The sequence below is a fragment of the Apteryx rowi genome, unplaced genomic scaffold, assembly GCF_003343035.1.
Source record: "Apteryx rowi isolate R43461 unplaced genomic scaffold, aptRow1 scaffold_245, whole genome shotgun sequence".
In the NCBI taxonomy this organism is placed as follows: Eukaryota; Metazoa; Chordata; class Aves; order Apterygiformes; family Apterygidae; genus Apteryx; species Apteryx rowi.
Genome location: NW_020448808.1, coordinates 628,033 through 649,285, shown reverse-complemented (window position 1 = coordinate 649,285; position 21,253 = coordinate 628,033). Strand labels below are relative to the sequence as shown.

The following is a 21,253-nucleotide window of genomic DNA, read 5'->3' as shown; positions in this document are numbered from 1 at the left end:
GTATCTGGTTTCAGCTCCTCATGGAGAACTGTCTGTCCCTGGGGAAATCAGAGGAACAGCAGGAATACAGGATCTCACGCTCCAGCACAGGTTCGGTACCAACACCCCCAGGAAACCAGGTGCAGCAGGACTTGGAGGCACCACGGAAGTCCCCCAGTTCCTGAGTGGGGCAGTGCCTGGATGCAGGGACTCCAAGGGAGACAACATTTCAGCAGGCTCAGCCCGCTCTGGGAGGCGGTGAACCCGGGCTGGAAGGGACACCGCATCTGCGGTCCACCGTGCCTACAGCAGGACTAGCTGTTCCCTGGATTTAAATTTGCTTTGCAAAATCAGCTTGGCAAACCAGGAAATACGGCCTCCCGCCTTGCGTACACCTGGAAAACACTTGGTTTACTCTGAAAGACATTGAACTACGGGCTGACAATAAACCACAGAAATCTGGGCCCACTGGTGCCAACGGGCTGAGGCAGCTGCCCTCCTCCACGCCAGCTCTGACTCTCAGCAGCTGAAATGCATGGCGTGGACAGCAGCCAGGCTTGGCTCAAAGGAGAAAACCTGTTCTTTAATCCATATCGTGGACTGTTCTCTCCACTTTAATGAACCTCGCAAAGCAATTACATGGAGAAGTCCTGCTGTTAGTAAATAATATGGACAGCTGCTAAAGACCTTAATGCCTTCAAAGAGCAAAAGGAAAACATGGCTGTATTGGGAAGGGTTCCTTCCTCATTGTGTTTTCCTTGCTGCATCTGTTCTTTATGCTGTGCTTAAACTGAAACCGTTTTTCAGCCAGAGGTTGTTTACTATCCCATTCACTGCTGTGGTTCCTCGGAGAGGTGTCAGCAAGTCACACATTTATATTCCTCTCCACTGCTTGTGGGCTCAGTCATCAAAGGCAATGCATAATGCAGGAAGACTGATGGCTTGAAATGGGCCTCATGAATCCATCTTGATTAACCAGCCCAGAAGGGATCTGCCTTGAAAAGAAAGTCCTCCAGAAATCAGCCAGCTCCTTATTTATACCCAGAACATCATCAGGAGGCGAGACATTGAGTGGGCAGCACAGGCTGCTGTCAGACGGCACAGGGAAAGCCCTCATCCCCTTGCGCGTGACCATCTTCAGATCTGCCAACATCACTTAGGCCCCTGCACGTCCCCTTCCACGCTCGTCTTTAGCTGCCTCATCGTTTTAAACCTCTGCCTCCTCACAGGGCACCAACGACACCAGGCAGCACTGCTCGTCCTGTGCGGGGAGCGCAGACATGAGCTGACACGGTGAAGTGATGGAGAAGGAGAGCTGCCTGGTCTCTCCCGTTCCTAGGAGTGCTGCAGGCTAYGAGTCCCTCTCCTCCATCCCTGCTGATCTGCAGGGCAACAGCAGCAGTGGCGAAGCAGCTCACTTCCATATCTGTTGTGTCCTGACATCAACAGACAACAAGCCACAGCTCCACACCTTCAAATTCTCTCTGTATTTCAGTAAATTGGTATTAATTGCTGCCATTTGCCCTACAGGGCACCTCCTACAGTATAACTGGGCGTTTGAAGCTCTGCTGACAGCCAGAGAGGCCTGAGCTCCTGGTAGGCTGCAGCTGCTCTTCTCATAAACCTTCATGCAGCCCAACCACAGCACGGTTCAAAATCTCTGCACCTTTACTTTAAGTCTTGGCTTCTCCTGAGAGGAGGGCCTTTCAGAGAGTCTCCTTGAAGACTGTCAAATTTCTGAGAAATGCTGTTATTTTTTCTCTTCCCTTTGCATCTTCTCCACCCTCCATATCCTCCACTGAGACTGGTAATGCTCATCTCTGAACGAGGACACAGAGAAAAGGCCCCTTTCTCTTGGACTGCCTGGAGAGGGCTTGCTGGCTGAACCAAAACACAGCCCCCTCATCCCAGTAATAAGTGCACTGTCCTCTGAGTAAGGTTTCTCAGTCCTTTTTTGTCTGGGATGAACAGACTGGAGTCTACTTATTTTCTTTTTATGAACCTGTGCCCTACACCAAAATATTACTTGGGGTTCTCTCACTGGCGTGAGCATCTCCATCACTCCCAAGGCAGGAGCTGCAGGAGCTGTGGGCACGCCCCACTGCAACTGCTCTGCTGTTATTATGGGAGGGAGACCACAAAAATGTTCTAGTTTAATGCAAATTAAGAAAGATGGATTAGGGCATTACGCACAGAAGCTTATAATTGTTTTTATTTCTTATAGTGGAGTTATCTCCAGGAAGAGAATATTTTTTCATTGCTTAGTGAAATCTGAATTTCTCTTCAAAAGCAGTTTTGAGGTAACCTCTTCCACTGTGCATGGCTGTCTTCTTTGTTTCACAAATGAGGCAGGAGGAGCAAGAGCGAGTTTAAGCAATTCACCCAAGCTCACCTAGAAATCTATGGCAGCATCAGGAAAATGGCTTGGCTCTCTTTAGATGCAATGCATGTATGGCCTGCCATGCCAGACTGCCTCCTGCTAACAGACTTTATGATTATAAGAAACTTTGCAAAACAAAACAACTGCTTCTGAATTGCTGTAGATCAGTCGAGTGAATACAAAGTGGCTTCTGTCATTCCAAGGTACTCTGGATCATCCTGCAGGGAGTGCCAAGTGGAGTGTTTCCAGACAGAGCATTCCTAATATACCAAATTATCTTCAAGCTTGACTTCTCCAGTAAAGCATCATTCCTCACTCCCATCACTTTGTATTAAGAAGGAGGGTATGTCAAAAAGAGCCCATCTGCTCAAGTATCATTCCAGCATGCTTTCCAACAGGAAATGACTTCTTCTCGTCTGCAAAATTATTAATATGTCAAATCCTATTGTGGCAGCAAAACATGCAAGTCCTCGCTATAACAAAGAATCAAATGAAGGAGAAAGAAAGCGAAAAGAAAGGTGCGGGGAGGGGGCACGCTGTCAGATAGAGTCCCAGCCTTGAAGTTTGTGGAGTCTGTTTTGCGCTGGTCTATTGGCACCAAGCAAACTAAGTCAGGTGAGGATCCACACTTGAAGCACACATGGTTGGAAGTGACCAATAACTTGATTTTGTATAGTTCGGCAGGAATAAGATTTTTTTTGTGTGTGTTGTTATTGCTTGCGTCAGCCCAGTCCTATTGCTGCACAACATACTGGGAATAAATGATCATACAGATCTTGGAAACCTCAGTCCAGGCAGACAGACAGACTTCTAGGTGGAAGTTTGTACTTTAGAGAGCTTTCAGAGAAGAAGCTGATTTAAATGTTTGGGAAACATGCCCTATAGTGACAGATTCCAGGACCTCAATCAAAGATATGATTAAGGGGTGACTTGATCACAATTTACAAGTATCTACACAAGGAACAAAACTTCACTAATGGAATATTCAGTCTAGCAAACAAAGACATAAATCTGGTGGAGGAAGCTGAAGAAAGGCAAGTTCAGAGTAGAAATAAGCACTGATGAAGTCACCATGAGAAAGATATCATGGATTTACAAGTTAATCCTTGCCAGATGAGCCAGGCTAATGGATTAGGAGATTGCAAATGGGAGAGGAAACCTGTTAGCTTGACACCCTTTTGCTGAGATCTAAGCAAAACCATTTTTCCTTCCAGTGGCTGTAATATAATGTCATTTGCTCACCTGATGCTCAGTAATTTTTTTTAAGCCACAGTAAGTCACTCATATTTATGAGACCTCATTAGCTTCAGCAAAAATCCTTCCAAGGGTTGCAGTCTGTCTCAGGTTACCATGTCTCAGCCCTGGTGGTGCAGAATTTCTCCCAAGATCTCCACTTCCATTTTCAGGAAAAAGCACATTTAAACTACAGGTGAACTGAACTAAACCTGCGGATTTAGTCTACGTCCTGTGCAAGTCACTGTGCTGGAAAACTGCTGCACTGGTAACCTCTGAAACCATCACAGCTGCTTGCAAAGTGAAACTCTGTCCATGGCCTAACTCAGCACTGACACATGCTGATATAAAATGGCATAGAAAAAAAATGCTTACCTTTGCTAATCGACACTGTTCTTATCTTTTCTCTTCCCTGCCACCCTAGCATCAGCAAACTCATACACTTACCTATTCAACTTCAAACCAGAGCATCTGCTAAAAGAAGAACCTGGAATAATGCTCAGGGAAAAAAAAAAAAAAAAGCTAAAACACCATATATGGCAGCTGTCCTTAATACTTTTCTTTTAAAGACAGGTCACAGGAATGTCACTTATTTTAAGACAAAGATTTTTCTTTGCCCAAGAGAGCTGATGTTCTCCCATTACTGACAGTAGTCAACCTACATCCCTGGCATAAGACGAACAGACACATGAAGCCAAGGTTATAGGGAAAAAGTTTGCAACATCAAAAGAAAGGAATCCCAGAAGTTTCTAAGCTTGCTCCTCTGAGAGGATTGACTGTATTTTTTTCCTTTGTGGTTAGTAGACTGATGCTCTCAAAGGCTGAGAACAAAGCTTAGAAAAATAAAACCCACAGAAACAAACACTTCTTAAACTTGCCAAACCTCTTTGAGCTCTAAAAGGAAAAGCAGAGAGAGCAGGGACAGAGAGGGAKGGAGGGAGAGGACTGCAAAACCCTTATGCTGGTATACCTGACAAATATACAGACCGGCAGCTGGTGAAAGCTAATTGGAGTAACTCTAGTGGGTAGTGGCTGAGGATCCAGTTTTCATGGGTTTGCAAAAGCCATTGACATTTTGTGTACAAATGGCTGTACTGGCTGATAAGCCTCGGGGGGGGGGGGGCTCCCCAGCTGCACCTCACCATCCCTTAGCTGCAAAATCAGACCAGACAAAGAAATCACTGCGGAAGGAGGTATGTGCTGACCTGGCCAATTCTGCCCCAAGGAGAGGCAGGAATGCTCACATGAACCCTTCCCCTGGTAGTGTCATTGGAGAAAAACYTTCATGGGACAGACCTTCGTGGACGGGCAGGGCTGAGCAGACAAGAGAGCTTGTACCTTCAACAGGCACAGCCAGATTTGGAGGAGGATGTTTGTCCATGGCCTAAGGTGCAGAACAATTTCATTTTTCTTTGTGAACACAGAAATGCTATTGTCTCACCTTGGCAACAGCAATTTCACTGAAAAAGAAAGCTGTYCCTACTAAGAAATACTAGCTTTCATTTGCTGCTGCTTGTCAAATTCTGCTTGGTACTCTACTACGGCTTTCCTGACAGCAACCGCTGGGCAAACAACCATTGATTAATAAAAGCTAGTCCCTCCTTTTGCTCAGGAATTGCCTCTGGCCAGGCAGCAAGTCCCACCTTGTTCAAATGCTCTCTTGAATGATTTTGGTAGGACTCATTTGGCCAGTGCATTTGCTCACGAACTTACTTGCTTTAGGTTCCTGATGCAAAACCAATTCGGAGCTGCTGCAACTGGAGAGTACTCTGCGTTTGGCTGAGTGTAGCTCTGAACAAGCATATGACCAGAAATTCCTAACATTTGCTTCAAATGTGCCATTTCCATGATTGTTCCCTCGTGGGGAAGAGACCCAAAATTTCAGTAGTTTGGCAAAGAGGCAGGTCTTGAAAATTCATCCACTCACTCTAGCTAGTGCAAGTAACCAAGCAATGGGCAGCCACGAACCAGCTGAGGGCTCCCTTGACTTGCAAGGCAGAGCCTGTCCCAACCAGGGAAGGACCCTTATGTTCACATTGACGGGACAGGATGAGACTCCTAAAATCAGGACTCCATCAGTCAGCACAAGGAACAAGAAGTCACTCCTTTGGAAATCTAAAGGCATTTGCAGTTTTTAGCTCTTAATTTATACTCTTACAACTCAGTACTCTAAACTGTGCCACTTCCACAAAATCAGGCTGGCTTCTACGTGTGCGGATATGCACATGCGGGTACATGTGGGTGTGTGGGCAATGCACACCCTGTCCCCTTAGGACTCATCTACAGGGGAAAACACGGGGTATTTAAGGTCTATCCACTATGTATATGAGTCAGTGTGAATAAATTACAGCACGTTACACCCTCTGAAGGCTCTACTCCAGGAATGAGATGTCCTTAGAAAAGGGTTAAAGCTACCACGATCTCTTGAATTAAAGCATCTGCACAGTGTTTAACCCCCCCAGATGCTGACACATTCTGCCACCCCCTTATAACATCCCTGGCCATCCCCACGCAGGGGAGATGTGCTACTTCCTCGTCCCTATGGTGGTCTCAGGAGCACGGGATCTTCAGAGCCCTTTTGACATTTTCCTCACAGRATCGATGAGCGAGTAGCTCTCACATAGGCGCAGTACATCAAGAAAACTGATTTGGCTTTTGGCGTCTGAAACCTGCCCATGAAAGGGCCATCATAATGTTGAGGAGTGTTGTTCCCTTTTTTTTTAAATGGTTTTCCCGGGTTGTTTGATTACACCCTTCTTTCTTTTATTGTTTTACATTCCTGTCTCTGGAGGTTGGCTCTCATGCAATGCTGGATTTTAAGCAGAAGGAAAAACAAAGGAAAGATATTCTGGTCCTTTCTCTCCCCTTCTTCTGTCCAAAAATCAAAGTGACTTGAAAAGYACTGCTAATAACAGTGAGTTCTGGGGGGCCCGTCAGAACTGGGGATGCTGCAGGGACCAGCGGCTGGGACAGAAAACTGCTCCCGCTGAGCAGCCCGGGAGGCAGAGCCTTGCTGTGGAGGGGCTGGAGAACTGAAAAGCCTTTTGCTCCGAGTTAATTATTTATAATCCATGTTGGCTGAGTATGCARCCTTCTTCTAGCCAGCTCTGTCCTCTCAGCATTTGTGAAGGCTAAGAAAAGAAATTAAAGATGGGAGAAGAGTGCTGAAAGCGGGAGAGAGAGGTATCATAATGCACAGGGAAACGTCCTTCATAGCTCTATCACCTGAGTATCAGACAACCTCGTGCCTTTAATGCATTTATCCTTATGAAACTGTGCAGAGAGAAGAGGTGATATGCTCATTTACCCTTCCCATGGGTATACATAAAAACATACCGACACGCACACCCCCACTACTCCAGACAGCTTCCCTGCTTCACTTTAATGAAGGAACTTGCATAAACCTCTGACGACTGGGGCCCTGGGTTACAGCAAATAATTTTTAAAAAAATTAGTAACTGCAGTTACTGGCTGCTCTGCAACTTGCATGTCTCCCTCTGCACAATGTACCATTTTTAACTTTGTAATTGCAGGGTAGCCGGGGCSCAGAAGTGCAGGGTCACTACGAGGGCATCGCGGGTAATTACGTGGCCATTTCTGTCTTGCAAATTACAGAGTTATCTTGGGACTCAGAGAAGGAGAAGGGCAGCAACTGCTTGACTAATTGGTAGTTTAAAGTTTAATTACCCAGGGCCTGACGTAGCGCCTTGCAGCTGCAGCTGCAGAAGGGACAAGTCGCTCCGGACGCYGTGTGCGGCTCACCTCGCCGGGCCACCGCGTCCCCGCGGAGGGCACGCRCAGGACCAGAGCTGAAGGACAACCGCCCCGCCAAACCCCTGCCTGGCACAGGGGGCAGGGGGGCCCTCTTCCAGAGAGCAGTCCTGGCCCCAGGCTGCCGAGCCCAGCCGGAGCTGCGCTGCCATTGCGGACGGACCGGCCCGTCCRGAGAGGAGAGGAGTCAATGACTCTTCTGGTAGGAGCTCTGGGGAGGAAATCCTCCAGCCTCCCGGTGAATTGGGGCTATTCCTCTCTTTCTCCTACCTCTTCCCAAACCTCCCTAAACAGAAAAATTCTCCAGCTTTCTTGGGGGGGACAGCAGATGGCCTCAGAAAGACAGCTCTGCCACTGCCCAGCACAGCTCTGTCCTCAGGCAATGCCCCCCTGCATTAAAAGGAGAAGTTTTTCCTTGAAGAACTCCTTAAATCCAATTCTTTCCTTAGAGCCATAACAGTAAGATTTGATTTAGCACCAAGTTGCAGAAAAGTTACACAACTTTGGTTTACTGGCAGGTCAGAGGGATCTCAGTGCGTCTGTCATCAGCAAGTCTGCCGTTTGGGCCTGGGGGGCTCTCAGGACGGCTAATGGGATATGAAACACTTCGCTTGGGGGGTACACACTGAAATGGGGTTAAAACTAGTAGAAAATGCAACTCATTACCAGCAGTTGACAGCTTCTTGGTAGCCCAATTGAAATGAGCTGAGAGGGCGATGCCAGGAGCRCAAGCGCCCATGACATGCAAAAAACCTCCCTGCTTTAATTGACAGTTGGCTTAACTGGCTTGGAAAAGATGCAATTTGAAACTGGAGACAAACCCCCCGCCAGAAACCTTGGAGATACCCTGGCAATGATCTCACTAGCTCTGGACAGAACACCACAAGGAGAACACCACAGAGGACTTATGATACTTTTGCTACCCAAAAGGTGGATTTAAAAAAAAAAAAGGCTGCCATCTCCATAATTATGAATATAGTGCTTTGCAAAAAATTAGTTAACAAAGAAAACACCAAGGAGGGAATATAAAGTAAGCAATATCCAAACTCACCAAATTTGCCAGAATATAGTGGTATCCATTCCCATTTTTTTCAAGCTTGATGATCTGCAGGATAAAAAACAAAGATATTTAGCAGAGACCAATGCAAGAAGTAGAGCTTCACCTATCTGACCACCATCCCCATTTTTTTCCCCTGTTACACTGTTTGCATGGGGGCCATAAGACATAGTAAAAGAATCTAGTTAGAAAAAGGACTGAGCTTTCAACATATGATATTTGAGCAGCAAGTCTGAAATTAGACAGGACAAGACTCCCAAGCAGATTCTACAGGCAGGGAGAGCAAATGACCTGAATCAACATGTTTCCTATGGGTTCAGGGAGAGAACGTCTCTTTAAAAAAAAAAAAAAAAAGTATTAAACAAGATTTAGATTTCAGATGCTAAAGGAACAAAATGGTGAGGACATCTTTATACTCATAGTATACCATGTATGCTCTTTGCCACTCCTTTCTTTCTCCCTGATCCCTGGAGAGATAGGTTTTTATTTTCTYTAACCAATACAACTGCTTCCAGATCTGTAACATTTGAAAATTTCTACGTTAGTGAGAACAGTTTCCCTTGTCTAGGTAGAAATGCACCACCTGTTACAGGCTTGCCTGGGATTATGGGCCTATCAGATGGTCCCAGAGACCGGCGGTCCATCTGTGGGACCATCTGATGTGCCCATAATCCCAGAGATCCAGAGATCAGATGSTGTCTGTCTTTTTCTTCCTTCATTTAAAAAATACAGAAGTAATACATCTAAAATCACATCATGCTTGATGGCTCTAGGTTTCCACTAAATTTTCTCTTCACTGATTTTCAGTGGCAGAGTTAAATTCTTACCAGGTTGAGAGCCAGATTGAGCCAATCCACATACAGAAAGAAAAAAAAAGGAGGGAGGGAGGGGAAAAAGCCCAAASCAACACCCCTTCCAAGCTAGGAGAAAAACACAAGAAATGCCATTTTTTGCTGAAACTGTGCTGTTTCCATGCAGTTTCTTTGCTGGCAATACTACTCCATATTTCCATTGTCGTATGAATTGATTCTGAATTACTGGCTAAATTGCCAACACTCGAGCAAAATCCAGCAAGGAATGCCAGCAAGGCCAGAAAGAGCCTCACCACCAGAACGATGATGTAAAGGACTGTTGTATTCCTGTCTAGCCCAGGGCTTCTCTCTGATACTGGGCTGGTAGCAGGTGTTTGAGAAGCACCTAAACCCAGGAAGCGCACAGACTCCCCTCCCCTCAGGACAGATGCACTCCCAGCTTACTGTTGGCAGCTGTTTAGGGATTTCCAAATGGATTAACGATCTGACACTTGCTCTGTGCAACTGATTCATCTGCCTTAGCCTTTCACTGCTGCAGCTCTCTTCTGTGTGCATTAAAACTCAGTTGGTTCCCGGCATTGGTATGGGGGCTGCAATTAACTCCAAAGAAGGCTTCGTTTAGTAGCAGTTTCTTATGCAACCAATTTCAGCTCCACCAGCTTCACTGCCCTGTGGTTCTCCCCACAGGACCCTCAGCATGGCTTCTGCAGATGAGTCTGGAGCCCTCATGAAAACCTCTGTTCTCCTACAGATGTATACCCTTATTACTGGTTCTTTTCCAGCTGAGTATCTTCTGTGGCTAGATCTGAGAAGCAAAACCAGACCCAGCTTGTCCCCTTCCATTCATCAACTAAGACTCATCTTTGCAGCAAGTCCTGGTCCTTGTGGGAGGAAGAAGCATCCCTGGGGCATTGGGATGCCCAAGAATTACAACCCAATTCCCCATTTCTCCAGTGTCAATAATAACTGGCATTGGCTTTTTGTGCCCAAACTGTCCCTTTGTTATTTTAGTAGGTGTCAGAGTCGATGAACTGGAGAGGGCTGCCGTCCAGCTTTCCCTGAGCTGTTAATCTTGCAGCCCATCCACCTGAATTATGAGGCTTGCTTCCTGCGTTTTACACAGTTATTTGTGATCTTAATTTATTTTAAAATGCTTGCTCAGTCCTAATGTGTCCGGACGGCGGTAGCAAGCTGAGGTTATAATAGCATTTATCACTTAGCCTGAACGTGGTGAGAGGCTGTGCAGGGCTGCATGCTGATAGCTCACTTGGGCACCTAGGTTTCATTACCCACTTCTTAATGGGCCAGTTTGACATCTATTAGAGAGAAATCCTCTCAGAGTGAAACAGTGGCAAAGGAGAAATTTCAGTTATTCATTTTAATGAGAGACAAGGAAAAAACAATATAGTGCTTTGATGGAATGCAACCCACCACTTATTTATCCCATTAAGACTATACAGTACAGCCCTGTGGATATCCTGCCCTGAACCAAGGCCTAGCTTATAAACGACAGTTACCTCAGCAAAGATAAATCATGCCCTTGAGACATGACACAGAGAAACCTCCGAGAAAGAAATCAGGTCGTTTTCCCACATACCATTAACGCTTTGAGCGCTGGCTCCTTCTACAACTATGGTCTCAAGAACTGCAGGACTGCAGTGCTGGTGTCGGCAGGCATTATTTGTGCTATTTGTAGGGGTTAGGGAGAAGAAACTAGAGCTACATATAAGCACTGGAGTGTACGTGTGAGTGAATGATGTTATGCAGCAATCCTCAGCTCTTCTGTTCASCAGGGAGCACAAATCCACGGACACCAAAAGACAGAGACAGGCTTGTCAGGAAAAAAGATAAACGCATTAAAATATCCCTGAGAGGCTGAGGTGGCTCTCTGAACACCTCATACACTCCAAGAGAGAGACGGGAAAAACAAAGCAGGGACATCCACGCAGAGGTTGCTGGCGCACCGAGCTGAGAGGCTGGCTGCCAGCCCGAGTTCGAGTCCTAGCTGAATCTCATGTGATAATGAGCCAAACACTACATTTGCCCCTTCTCAGCATCTGCGTATTGTGAAAGACCTGGATCCCCTGCTTACCCCGGGGTAACTAACTATTTCTGCTGTCAGAAATCCCTGTGGTCTCAGACTAAGGAGTCGGATGAGGATGGAATTGCATTACACAGGTTAGAAAAAAGCTATATACAGCCCTATCCCTAACAGGAGAAGCCCTGTCTTACCTGCTGGGCACAGAGGACTGCTGGAATTGTTCTGTCTTTAACATAGGAAAATACATTTGTCCCTCCTTTCCCTAAAAATGGGTGGTTTTTACAGCATTGCAAAAACATAAACACAAGACAGGATTTTACTGTTCTTGCAAACAGCTTCAGTTAGATGCAAGCATAACTCTTGCTCCAGTTACTTGAAGAAGTTTGAAATAGAGGCTTCTTATCCTGTTCATATTTGGCAAAAYAGATAAAGTTTGACTACAGAACTTAACTTTTTATTAGACAAAGTAGGTTTAAAAAGACAGCAGAATAGTTGCAACAAAAAGCACCCTTAACCCTAGAAAACTGATATACCCTATAGGAAAGCTTGCAGAAAAAGCAAATTCACTGTCTAGGGCATATCAAAATTTTTGCTCTACTGTAGCTACTCTGTGGTCAGAGAGAAGACTTTCACCCTCCAGAATAATCTGGTCTCTTTTTCATGAGCATGACCTTTACTTTGAGGTTAAAACCTGCTACCTGCTTCATTATTATTTATAATGCAGTAGCACCCAGCGATATCCTACCAGGATGGATTGCGCTGGTCACTGAGCTGTGCAGCTAATGAAAGGGCAGTCCTTATCCCCATGGCAAGCAGCTGAAGTGTGAGACGGGAGATGACAGGTAGCTCGAACAAAGCAACGTGGGATGCACGAGCTAAGAGAGAGCTGATTATAAGAAGTATGATAGCAGGTGTCACTGTGCTCCAGCTGCTTGTGCTGTTATGCACTTTCTAAGCCATGTGGAGAGGGGAGTCCCAACAGTGGGAAAGGCCTTGGCTGTAGCTGTGAGGGGGAAAGATATCATAGCTGGAACTGAAGAGGGGACACAAGACCTTTCAAGTAGGGACAGATGCCTGTCCATGGCCTTGCATTTGTCTCCTATCCACAGAGATACATGCTCAGGTCGGTGGGAAAGCTTTGAGGTAGGCATGGAAGGAAGAAGAGGGGGAAAATCTCGGTATGCATTACTGAGTGACCTACCTAGATTGAGGATGAGTAAGGCAGGGCACCCAATCATAGCTGCTGAGTCCTCTGCCACGTATCCCATCTGCTTCATGACAGTGTCACACTGTTGGCCTTAAGCTGACAAAACAGCCAGGAGATGGCTGGGAACGAACCAGTCTCACTTGCTGCAAGGCACTACGGGAGCTGGAAGCACCCGATCTTCGGAGTTCAACTTGCTGCAGTCTGGACGCCCTGGGAAGGTGCTGGGCTCTAGCCAGCTCTTGAAACAATGCTCCTAAGGAAACTACAGATGTGCCATAAAGTTTCTCCATATCTGTCCTGCTGGCAATGGCTGTGAGAATTTTGTGCAACACATGGAGGCTGGAGGACCAGAAGTTTGGCAGTGCCAATTCACAGTTCCATCCTAATTCAGAGGAGGGGAAAAAACTGAGGAAAACTAAGTAGAATAAGAAAGTGCCATTTTGTGCACACTGCTTGGAGGAATTAGCACAATGCAAGTTCACTGGGGACTGAGGATTTAAGGGGCTCAGCAAAGGAGTCAGACAAGTAGGGAACAAGATCCCATGGCRGGTATATGAATATGTGGGACCTCCTAGGCCTTATACGATTTTATAATACAAAAGAGAAATGTTTGCGAGCTCTGCAGTCTGCTGCAATGCACACACACCACATCCATGACAACCTGTAGTGAGACACAGATCAAGCAAGAATGGGGAGAAAAACTTCTCCAGGAGAAACAACCCTTCCTGTCCTGCATGCACAACCCCTCCCAGAAGACCCACACCAAAACAACCTTGCCAAGGATGGCACTCAGCCGCTCAGATTCACAGTCCACCACCACCAGCCTTTCCTTCTTCTTCTCCAGCTCCTGGAAAAGCATGCGGTAGCCCTCCTCTGTTGTTGTCAGGATGTTCACAGCTGTCACCTGCCAGTTCTTCTCGGCTGCAGTGTCCAGCACTTTCTGTAAGACTGACAGCCCTGTGATGGGAAGAGAGGAGGAAGAAGACAGTAGAGGGAGAACCAGGGTTTACTTGTGCAATGGCATTTTTCCTTCCTTCTGACAGCCTGCATAGCTACCTCAAGCTGCGCTTGACCCAGCATCGCAAGAGCTCAGCAGAACTGCAGTTAGCAGTTAATAGTCTAGCATTTTACCCAAACACAGCTGGGCTAGAATTAATGACTATTGCCTTTTCTGTCCTACCACAGGAAAATAGGATGATTCCAGGCCTAGTTTTCCTTTGTAATCAGCAGATCAGTCTCGTTGATTGGGCCCTGCTGTGGGATTCAGATAAGAGCTCTAATCCCAGTCCTGTTGACTGTCACTATCCAAATCACTTAATTTCTCTGGGCCATAGTTCTCTTCTCATCTTTGATCTGTTTAGGCTCTGAACTCCCAGGGTTAGGGACTCCCTCAGCAATCGCAATACACAATCAAATTTAGCATCCTTGTCTCTCCTGGCAGCATCTCATCAGAAAACTTCATTATTTTTAAAAGTATCTTGCTTAAATTACATGCACAGCCTTCCAGAGGAGATATTATACMTAGTCAGCACCACCATGGAGTCCAGCTAGACAATTCTGTCTACTGCAGACATTGAGGATATTCAGCATGCCCATGCCTCACTACACCAGGAAGCAGGATGGGATGCTTTACACCTTCTCCTTGTCTGTTAGGTCATCTAGTCCCTGCAAGGGCTTATGTTAAGTTCCAAGGCAGTGACAGGGAATGTTCCTCAAAATCCACCTGGATGCGATCCTGTACAATGTGCTCTAGATGACCCTGCTTGAGCAGGGGGCTTGGACTAGATGATCTCCAGAGGTCCCTTCCAACCTCAACCATTCTGTGATTCTGTAATAACTTCCAAAAGCCCAGTAAAGGCTCCTTTTTTTTTTTTTTTTTTAATAAACAACACTCATTAACACAGGGAACTCAGAGTTTTCAAAACTACCTGCCACAAACATACACACATATCACAGCTGTATGTGCTCATTTGAGGCCTTGATGTGCTCTCAGGTGAAACCTGAGCAGCTGCTGTTTTGCGTTCACAAATGTGGGACTCAAAGTGGCCTTAAATTGGGCAGACTATTGAAAATGGGATGTCTTCAATATAAATAATCTCCCTATTTGAAACCCAGACCACTCAGACATAAAATATTTCCTTGTGCTGCTGTAGTGCAGGCCTGACAGTATGAACACTGATGTAGTGGATCAGACTAACGCTTTATCTAGTCCAGTGTCCCATTTGCAGCCGTGGTCAGGAATGGATATTTAGGAAAGGAATAAAGAACAGGGAAGGCATTGTGTGACCCATTCTTTAGCATACCTGCTCAGCCTCCAGCAACCCACAGAAAAGGGACTTCTCAAGGCACAGACTGCATCTAGACCACTATGTTTTATTGCCCCATAACTCTCCTTGCTTACTTGTGACTTACCCCGGTCAGCATCATAAATGTACACGAACTTCTGCCAGCTGTAGTGTTCAATGACATTGATGAGAGCATCCTGGAGCTCTGGGCGAAGCTGAAGAACAAACTGGTTGGATGTTTCGACGGGAAAGCTAGGTGTTATGAAGCAGACGTGGAGAGCCCCGCAGAAGGATGTGAGCATGTTGACGGTCCGCCTCTCATAAAATCCAAAGATGGCATAGACGCCCTTGGAGAACTGCGAGCAGACTGGAAGAACACAGAAAAGGGTTGTGAGAGGAGAAGGACAAGGAGGTTTGTCAGAGAAGCCATCAAAATAAATCTTTTCTCTGAGATGAGCTGCAGCATCTCTGCAACAAATCATTTTCTCTAGGCCTGTGGGTTGGTGAATGCAACCCATGCCATATGAAGAACAGGGTGCTCTGCTCTTGACCTCCACAGAGCTGCTTTATCTCTGATCAGCAGAAGGGACACAGGAGAGTGAATTCACTGTTCCCAGGGCTCTTCTGAAATTTTGCTGCTCCTGGGATGTGATGTGTTGTCTGAACAAGGGAATCCCTGAGCAGAAAAGCACCCTGGCACAGCAAGTCCTGCCTCCTTGGGATGGCCACTGTCTGGCAACAGGAGCTGCTTTATTATGTGGAAGAAAGGTGGCTGCTCAGCCTTGCTATTGCAGCCCTGGATTCATTCATGGAGCAGAAAGAAAGGGTTTGCACCACAACATGACCTTTTGCTGCCAGTGACTCCAGGAGGAAACCATGAGCTTGACCTCAGAAGCTGAGCCCATGCTGAGAGGGCATCTCAGCAAAGGTTCAGCTAGGTTCAATCCAGCCACAGCACTGCTACAGCGGGATTCGACCCCCAGGCACAAGCTGCTGGCACTGAGGTCTCCAAGCCTCTGATACCTGGCACGTGAGGGTACCTGGAGACACCTGTGTGGCTCTGTCTGGTTTCCTCACAAGGTGGCAGCAAGGAAGGCTGTGAACGCAGTGAGGCTCCGGTGATGACCTGGGAGATCTCCACGGCTAAGACCCGAGGGTGTGTGCCAGGTGATCCAGGGGATATTTGTGCCTGATCTCAGTAGTTAGCGCTGTGCTGTGCAGGGAGGGCTGTCTCGGGTTGAAGGCCTTCTCAGGAGAGCACTTAATGAGATTGTGGGAGCTGCTGGAAAAATGCCTCGGGATCTCAGTGAGGCAGAGAGAGCTCACACTTTGGGTTGTAAAACTCAGTTCCTAAGATAGTCAGACTCATTTAATATCACTCCTGTTTATGGTACATCCCAAGTTATTATCAATAAATCTCCAAGCTGGAGGTGGTGGCAGTGACAGCATTTTCCCTATGCCAGAACTCCTGGCACTAGTGTTTCCTCCTGTTGTCACTCTGACTCTGAAGACCCTTGGCTGTGACATTTATATTGACTCAACTTGTCCCTCCCCCCTCCCTGGCCCCTCTGCCAAAGTGCAGGGTGAGAAGTTGGATGTGACATTTTGGGGTCCCCTGGCAAGTGCTCTGCATTGCTTGGGAATCCCTTGACCTGATTCAAGCTGGTAGCTGCCAGTACTGTATCTTCTGCATGTGCGGCAGGAGACAGGCTCCTAAACCGAGCTTGCTCCATCCTTAGCTGGGCTCGTTCCAAGCTCTGTCCCTCCAGAAGTCACCCCCAACTGGCTTACAGCCAGCCAGGATAAGGTTGCTTTGTTCCTTACTTCTTGACCCCCAGCATCAAATACGCAGAGGGAAAAGCAAGGAAGCCAGCTGCCCACTATGCAAAGGAAGCTTCAGCTTCCACCTAGCCACCAAAATGAAGCTGACGGATTTTTGAAACTCTGTGGAGTGTTGAGAACTGAGAACTGAATTTTGTGACATTGGTGGGAATTTCTGCTTCCTCTTGGAGCTGAATCCAGATTTTGGAAAGCTCAGTTCAGCAGTTTGTTCCCATGGGTTATCCGTCCTCTTTTCACCACTCAGCATGTGTCACAGGCTCTCTGGCTGACCCCCAGGGTCCACAGTCTCAAATACCTCAATACCCTCCTCCCCCAAGAGGACTGACAGTTCTGCGGGGCAGGAACTTCTTGCAAAGCCCAAATCATGACAGAAATAAAACTCTCATCTTTTATTTTCACTGCAGTGTCTCTCTTTGCAATCAGCAATTGCATCTGTATCAGCTGGAGTCACTGCCCTCATGATGGGACTGACACATTCAGAAAGAAATGTAGCAGATATGGATAGAAATAGTCTGAACATCATTTCCATGTGACTGGACCAGTGGGTCTAATGAACAGTGCGATATGCCATATGTGAGAGATCAGAACATGATCTCTGGAGACCTAGACTTCAGATTTGCTGAAGGAGTAAAGTGACATTCTCGGGGCAGTTTAGCAATCCAGTGCAATTAAAAATCCCGACAAAAACTTGGCTGGCTTGTTTTGTTTTTAAGCAAAGCATGGCTTCCTTGAATTTTATCTTCTATTTGAAATGATTCTATTATTTTTTAGATTTTTTTTTTTTTAACTCTGTGGCTCAGTCATGCTCAGGCAGCCTCCTACACTGTTCTGAGACACTCATCAATCCCAGTGTTCGAAACAGATTGCACCAAAGATGCCTGGGAGAACGAACAGTCTTTATCATTAGTAAGTTTGGAAAAGAACCCTAGCTCGCATTGTATTTTCAGACTAAGAGGGGCCATGGACAAGGCAGATCATTTGGGAAAAAAGACTTGCTGAGGGTTATCACCTGAGGAACAACAAAGAAACTGTTATGTCAATTAAYCTGGAAAAATGAAAAGAGTAAGAACTGCAGCCACTTTTCTGGGATTAAACTTGATATAATGTAAAAGTGGTGGCCACACAATGGTGTAAATCTCAGGACTATTTCAAATTATGGATGTTCCAAATGTATTAATCCTGCAAAACTAAAAAGAAGATATTTACCATTTATTTAATGCACTAAGAGCTAGTTGGAATTTCTTACTATTTGCTTTAATTGTTTTATTAAGCAAATTTATTAATAATTGTATTTCATTTGATTGCTCTGAAGTCTTCCTAATACTATTAAGAATTGTAAACCTTGACTAGAGGAAGAAAATACTTTAAACTCTTTTTTCTGTTTTCCAGTAGGGAGGAAGCTCATCAGTTTCTCCGTACTCACAAGTGTTTGATCAATGCCTTTCTAAAAAAATTAAGAAGCCTAACAGGAATAAAGATCACAGTGGAAGGTCTAAGAAGATTAACTTTTCTGATCAGTTGGGTTGTGATAATGCCACACTTCGCAAGCCTCATGCAACTGGCTGTTAATAAGTAGATGGCCACAGACAGGCTTTTCTTGAGAACAGAGTTACCCTTAATCTGGTAATTAGCTCTACTATTTGAATTTGGAAAGTTCAGCTTCTGACATGGAAGGAAACTGGGTGAAAATCAACAGCAGATATGTTTGTAAATCCAAGGATGTAAACACGAGTGAAGAGTGTTTACTTGGATAAAAATTCAGGCATTTGTGATGATATGCATGTGCCATTCTTGGCCTCTGGGCTGCATGAAGGGAAAGAAGGACAGARAACATCTATTCTGGGCTGTAACTATGCTATTATTTTAAAGTGAATTTGCAATAAATTACATAAAAGTTTGCCTCTAAACAGGCCCTCAGAAAACATAGTTCACAGTGATTAAAAACCATGGCAACTATGACTGCATTCCCCCTGATCAGTCATTGCATGGTTATTTCCCTGCAACTGCTCACACTTGTATAACTGATTTGGTTGGGACTTTTGGCTGGGACATTCCCAGGGTGTGTTGCCCCAAGCACCGCTGACATCACATAACCCTCGTCCTCCAGGCACAAGATCTCTCGCTGAGGCTTTTTGGGGTAGCGCCCTCACTTTCTGCAGAGGGCCATTCCACAAAGAAAATTAGGTAAAAGCAGAGGCTGTGGTAGGCAGTAAAACCAGTGTCTGCTCCCATCCAGCATGGGAGCAGAAGAAAAGAGGGGATCCAGTTTATGTTGTTGCTGGGTCCCCTTTGCTAGATATCCATGCTAGATACCCATGCCCTTACCTTTGGTCCCAGTTGTCTAGGAATCTGTCCTAGACATCTGGTCGCAGCTACCATTTTCTCCCAAGTGAACATGACAGCCTTTGCCCTTGAATTCTGATGGGGAAAAAGCATGCATGTTTCCACTGTCTGTGGCTCATGCTTAAAATCCTCAGACTCTGGGCTTTCTAGGCATACACTCTCTCCCTGATTTCTCTTTTCATATGGAAAAATTCAAGATAAAACATTTAAACCTGAGAGCAGGAAACACTGATTCTACTGAAAATACATGCAGGATGTGACACCTACCCAGAAGCTGAAGAGAGGCAGCTCCAGCCACCTTTACAGATGCTTCCAAGATAAAGAAAAATACATGCCCACAGCTTTAAATTGCACATTTTCACTGCAGAAGAAGAAAGCAACAAAGCCATGTTGAGTCAACATAAACTTCTGGAAGACATTGTTTGGCTAAAGCTCTCAGCCAGTCAGGGGAAGAGCAGATGCCCAAGACTGGTTTCTGCACTCAGAAGGGTCGGGGATATTTTGGAACTGGAGGTTTGATCTGGCCCATGTGAGAGGTGGATGCCAGCTATATTAGATCCCTTGTTTGGATTTTGGTAAAAACAGAAAGGAAACCAAAAAGTTCCTCTCAGAAATGGTGACCACAAAGAGGGGCTCAAACAGTTTTGGGACTGGAGGGGGAGGAAGGGCCAACAGGCTCTACAGAAGGATGGAAATGAGGATTTGGTGTCTAGGAGTGAGAAAGGTGCAATTCTGCTGACAATCTGCAAACAGGATTGCAAAAAGGGAACTGCTCTCCATGGACAGAGCTGGAGAAGAAGCCTGGTAGGAGATCCTGGCAGCTGCTCATCTGCCATTTCCTTTAGAAGTAGGATTTTCACCATTTCACTGCGTTTAAGGCTAGAAGGGGACATTAGATCACTTATACTGACTTTTTSTATCTCATGGACCATTAACTTTCACCCAGTTAGCCCTGGAGGGAGCCAATAATATAGTTTAGTTGAAGACATTTAAGTTCTCTGGAGACTCAACTGCTATGTGCCTCTGTCAGAGAACAGGAGTAGCAGAGACAGTGCTAATACCCAAAACCCCAACAGTGGTAAAAAAACTGATTAAATGAAATATCCCCAGATGTTCCCCACAAATGACACATGGTGTCTGTTGCCGAAGGAGTCAGAAAACCCAGACGGTCCCTGCCAATCAAGCTTCAGAGTCCTTCCTGACCCTGGAGGATGTCATATCAGATGAGCCTCTGGGAGGGAAGACTCTGCACCCTCTCCACATAAGCCATTCCTCTAATGCAAAACTGCAAATGTGAGGATTTTGAGCAAACAAAAATTCCTGCTCTCCACAGCCAAGGCAGGCAGGGAATGAAAAGGGTGATTTGGAAATTCAGYCTCCAAGACAAGTAGGGATCATTGAAACTCCTTACCCAACACACCCAAGCCACAGCACTTACTCCAGAAACCAAATTAACAGATGTCTTTTAAAAATCTCAAGATGAGTGTGGCTACACTTTGAGTGAAATACAATAGTCATCTCCGTTTACTGCCATCTGCAAGCTATTAAAGACTAGCCCTGCAATGCCTGCAGCCTCAATATCACAGAGTGGCACTTCTTTCATCTGCCCGAACCTCCTGGGACAGAGGACCAAAACCCTCACTTGTCCAGATGTGACCTTGAAGCAAGGCAAACTCGTTGACAACGGTGGTGTCAAGGAGCAGTTCCCACATGTCTGTCTTTGCTCACTTTGAGTGTGTGTGTGCATGTGTGGGAAAGAGAAGGGGGATGTGCATGCATAAAGTATTTTTAGCATGCCCTGCCTGGAGGCGACCCTTACACAGTGATGGAGAACCTGACATCAGGTTGGCAAAGCAAGTGGAGTTTCAATGAATGAGCAGTAGTGCCTGCTTCAATTAGGATCAGCTCAGCTTTCCTCCCAAATGTTTGTCCTCACAGTTCTCCAATGTGGCGTAGGTGCCAGAGCGCATCTCTTCAGCACATCCCAACGACAGCATGTTCCCACAGATTTCTCTAGCATGGGAAAGCCAAACAGATTCTGCACTCCCCCATCATTCCACGTATGTATTTAGCTGACAGTAGATATGCCCCATATATTGGATCAACTGCAAATCAGGCTGATGTGATATCACAAGAAATATATGTTTCTATTTCAAATGTATAAAAGATAAAGAAGCGTGGTTCCTTCCATCATTTTCCTGCACTACTGCTGCTCCAGCTGTCTTGGAAGCTGGAAAACAGTGCCGATTACATCAAGATCCTCTTTTCTTCCCTCATATTTAAACAATACTCTATGACTGAAG

At 45.9% G+C, this 21,253-nt stretch overlaps 1 protein-coding gene across 4 annotated transcripts in view; it reads right to left on the bottom strand.

The window, feature by feature from the left end:
* The window catches only part of GRIA1 (glutamate ionotropic receptor AMPA type subunit 1), a 128,097-nt gene that overhangs the window by 50,879 nt on the left and 55,965 nt on the right, over positions 1 to 21,253 (bottom strand). For 3 of the 4 annotated variants that reach the window (XM_026066654.1, XM_026066650.1, XM_026066652.1), the window contains exons 3-5: positions 14,893 to 15,132; positions 13,253 to 13,437; positions 8,415 to 8,468 (exon numbers count right to left, since the gene is read on the bottom strand). In XM_026066654.1, coding sequence (XP_025922439.1) covers positions 8,415 to 8,468; positions 13,253 to 13,437; positions 14,893 to 15,132 — 479 coding nt within the window. The remainder of the gene's footprint in view (positions 1 to 8,414; positions 8,469 to 13,252; positions 13,438 to 14,892; positions 15,133 to 21,253) is intronic. The other variant, XM_026066653.1, reaches the window with a different exon arrangement.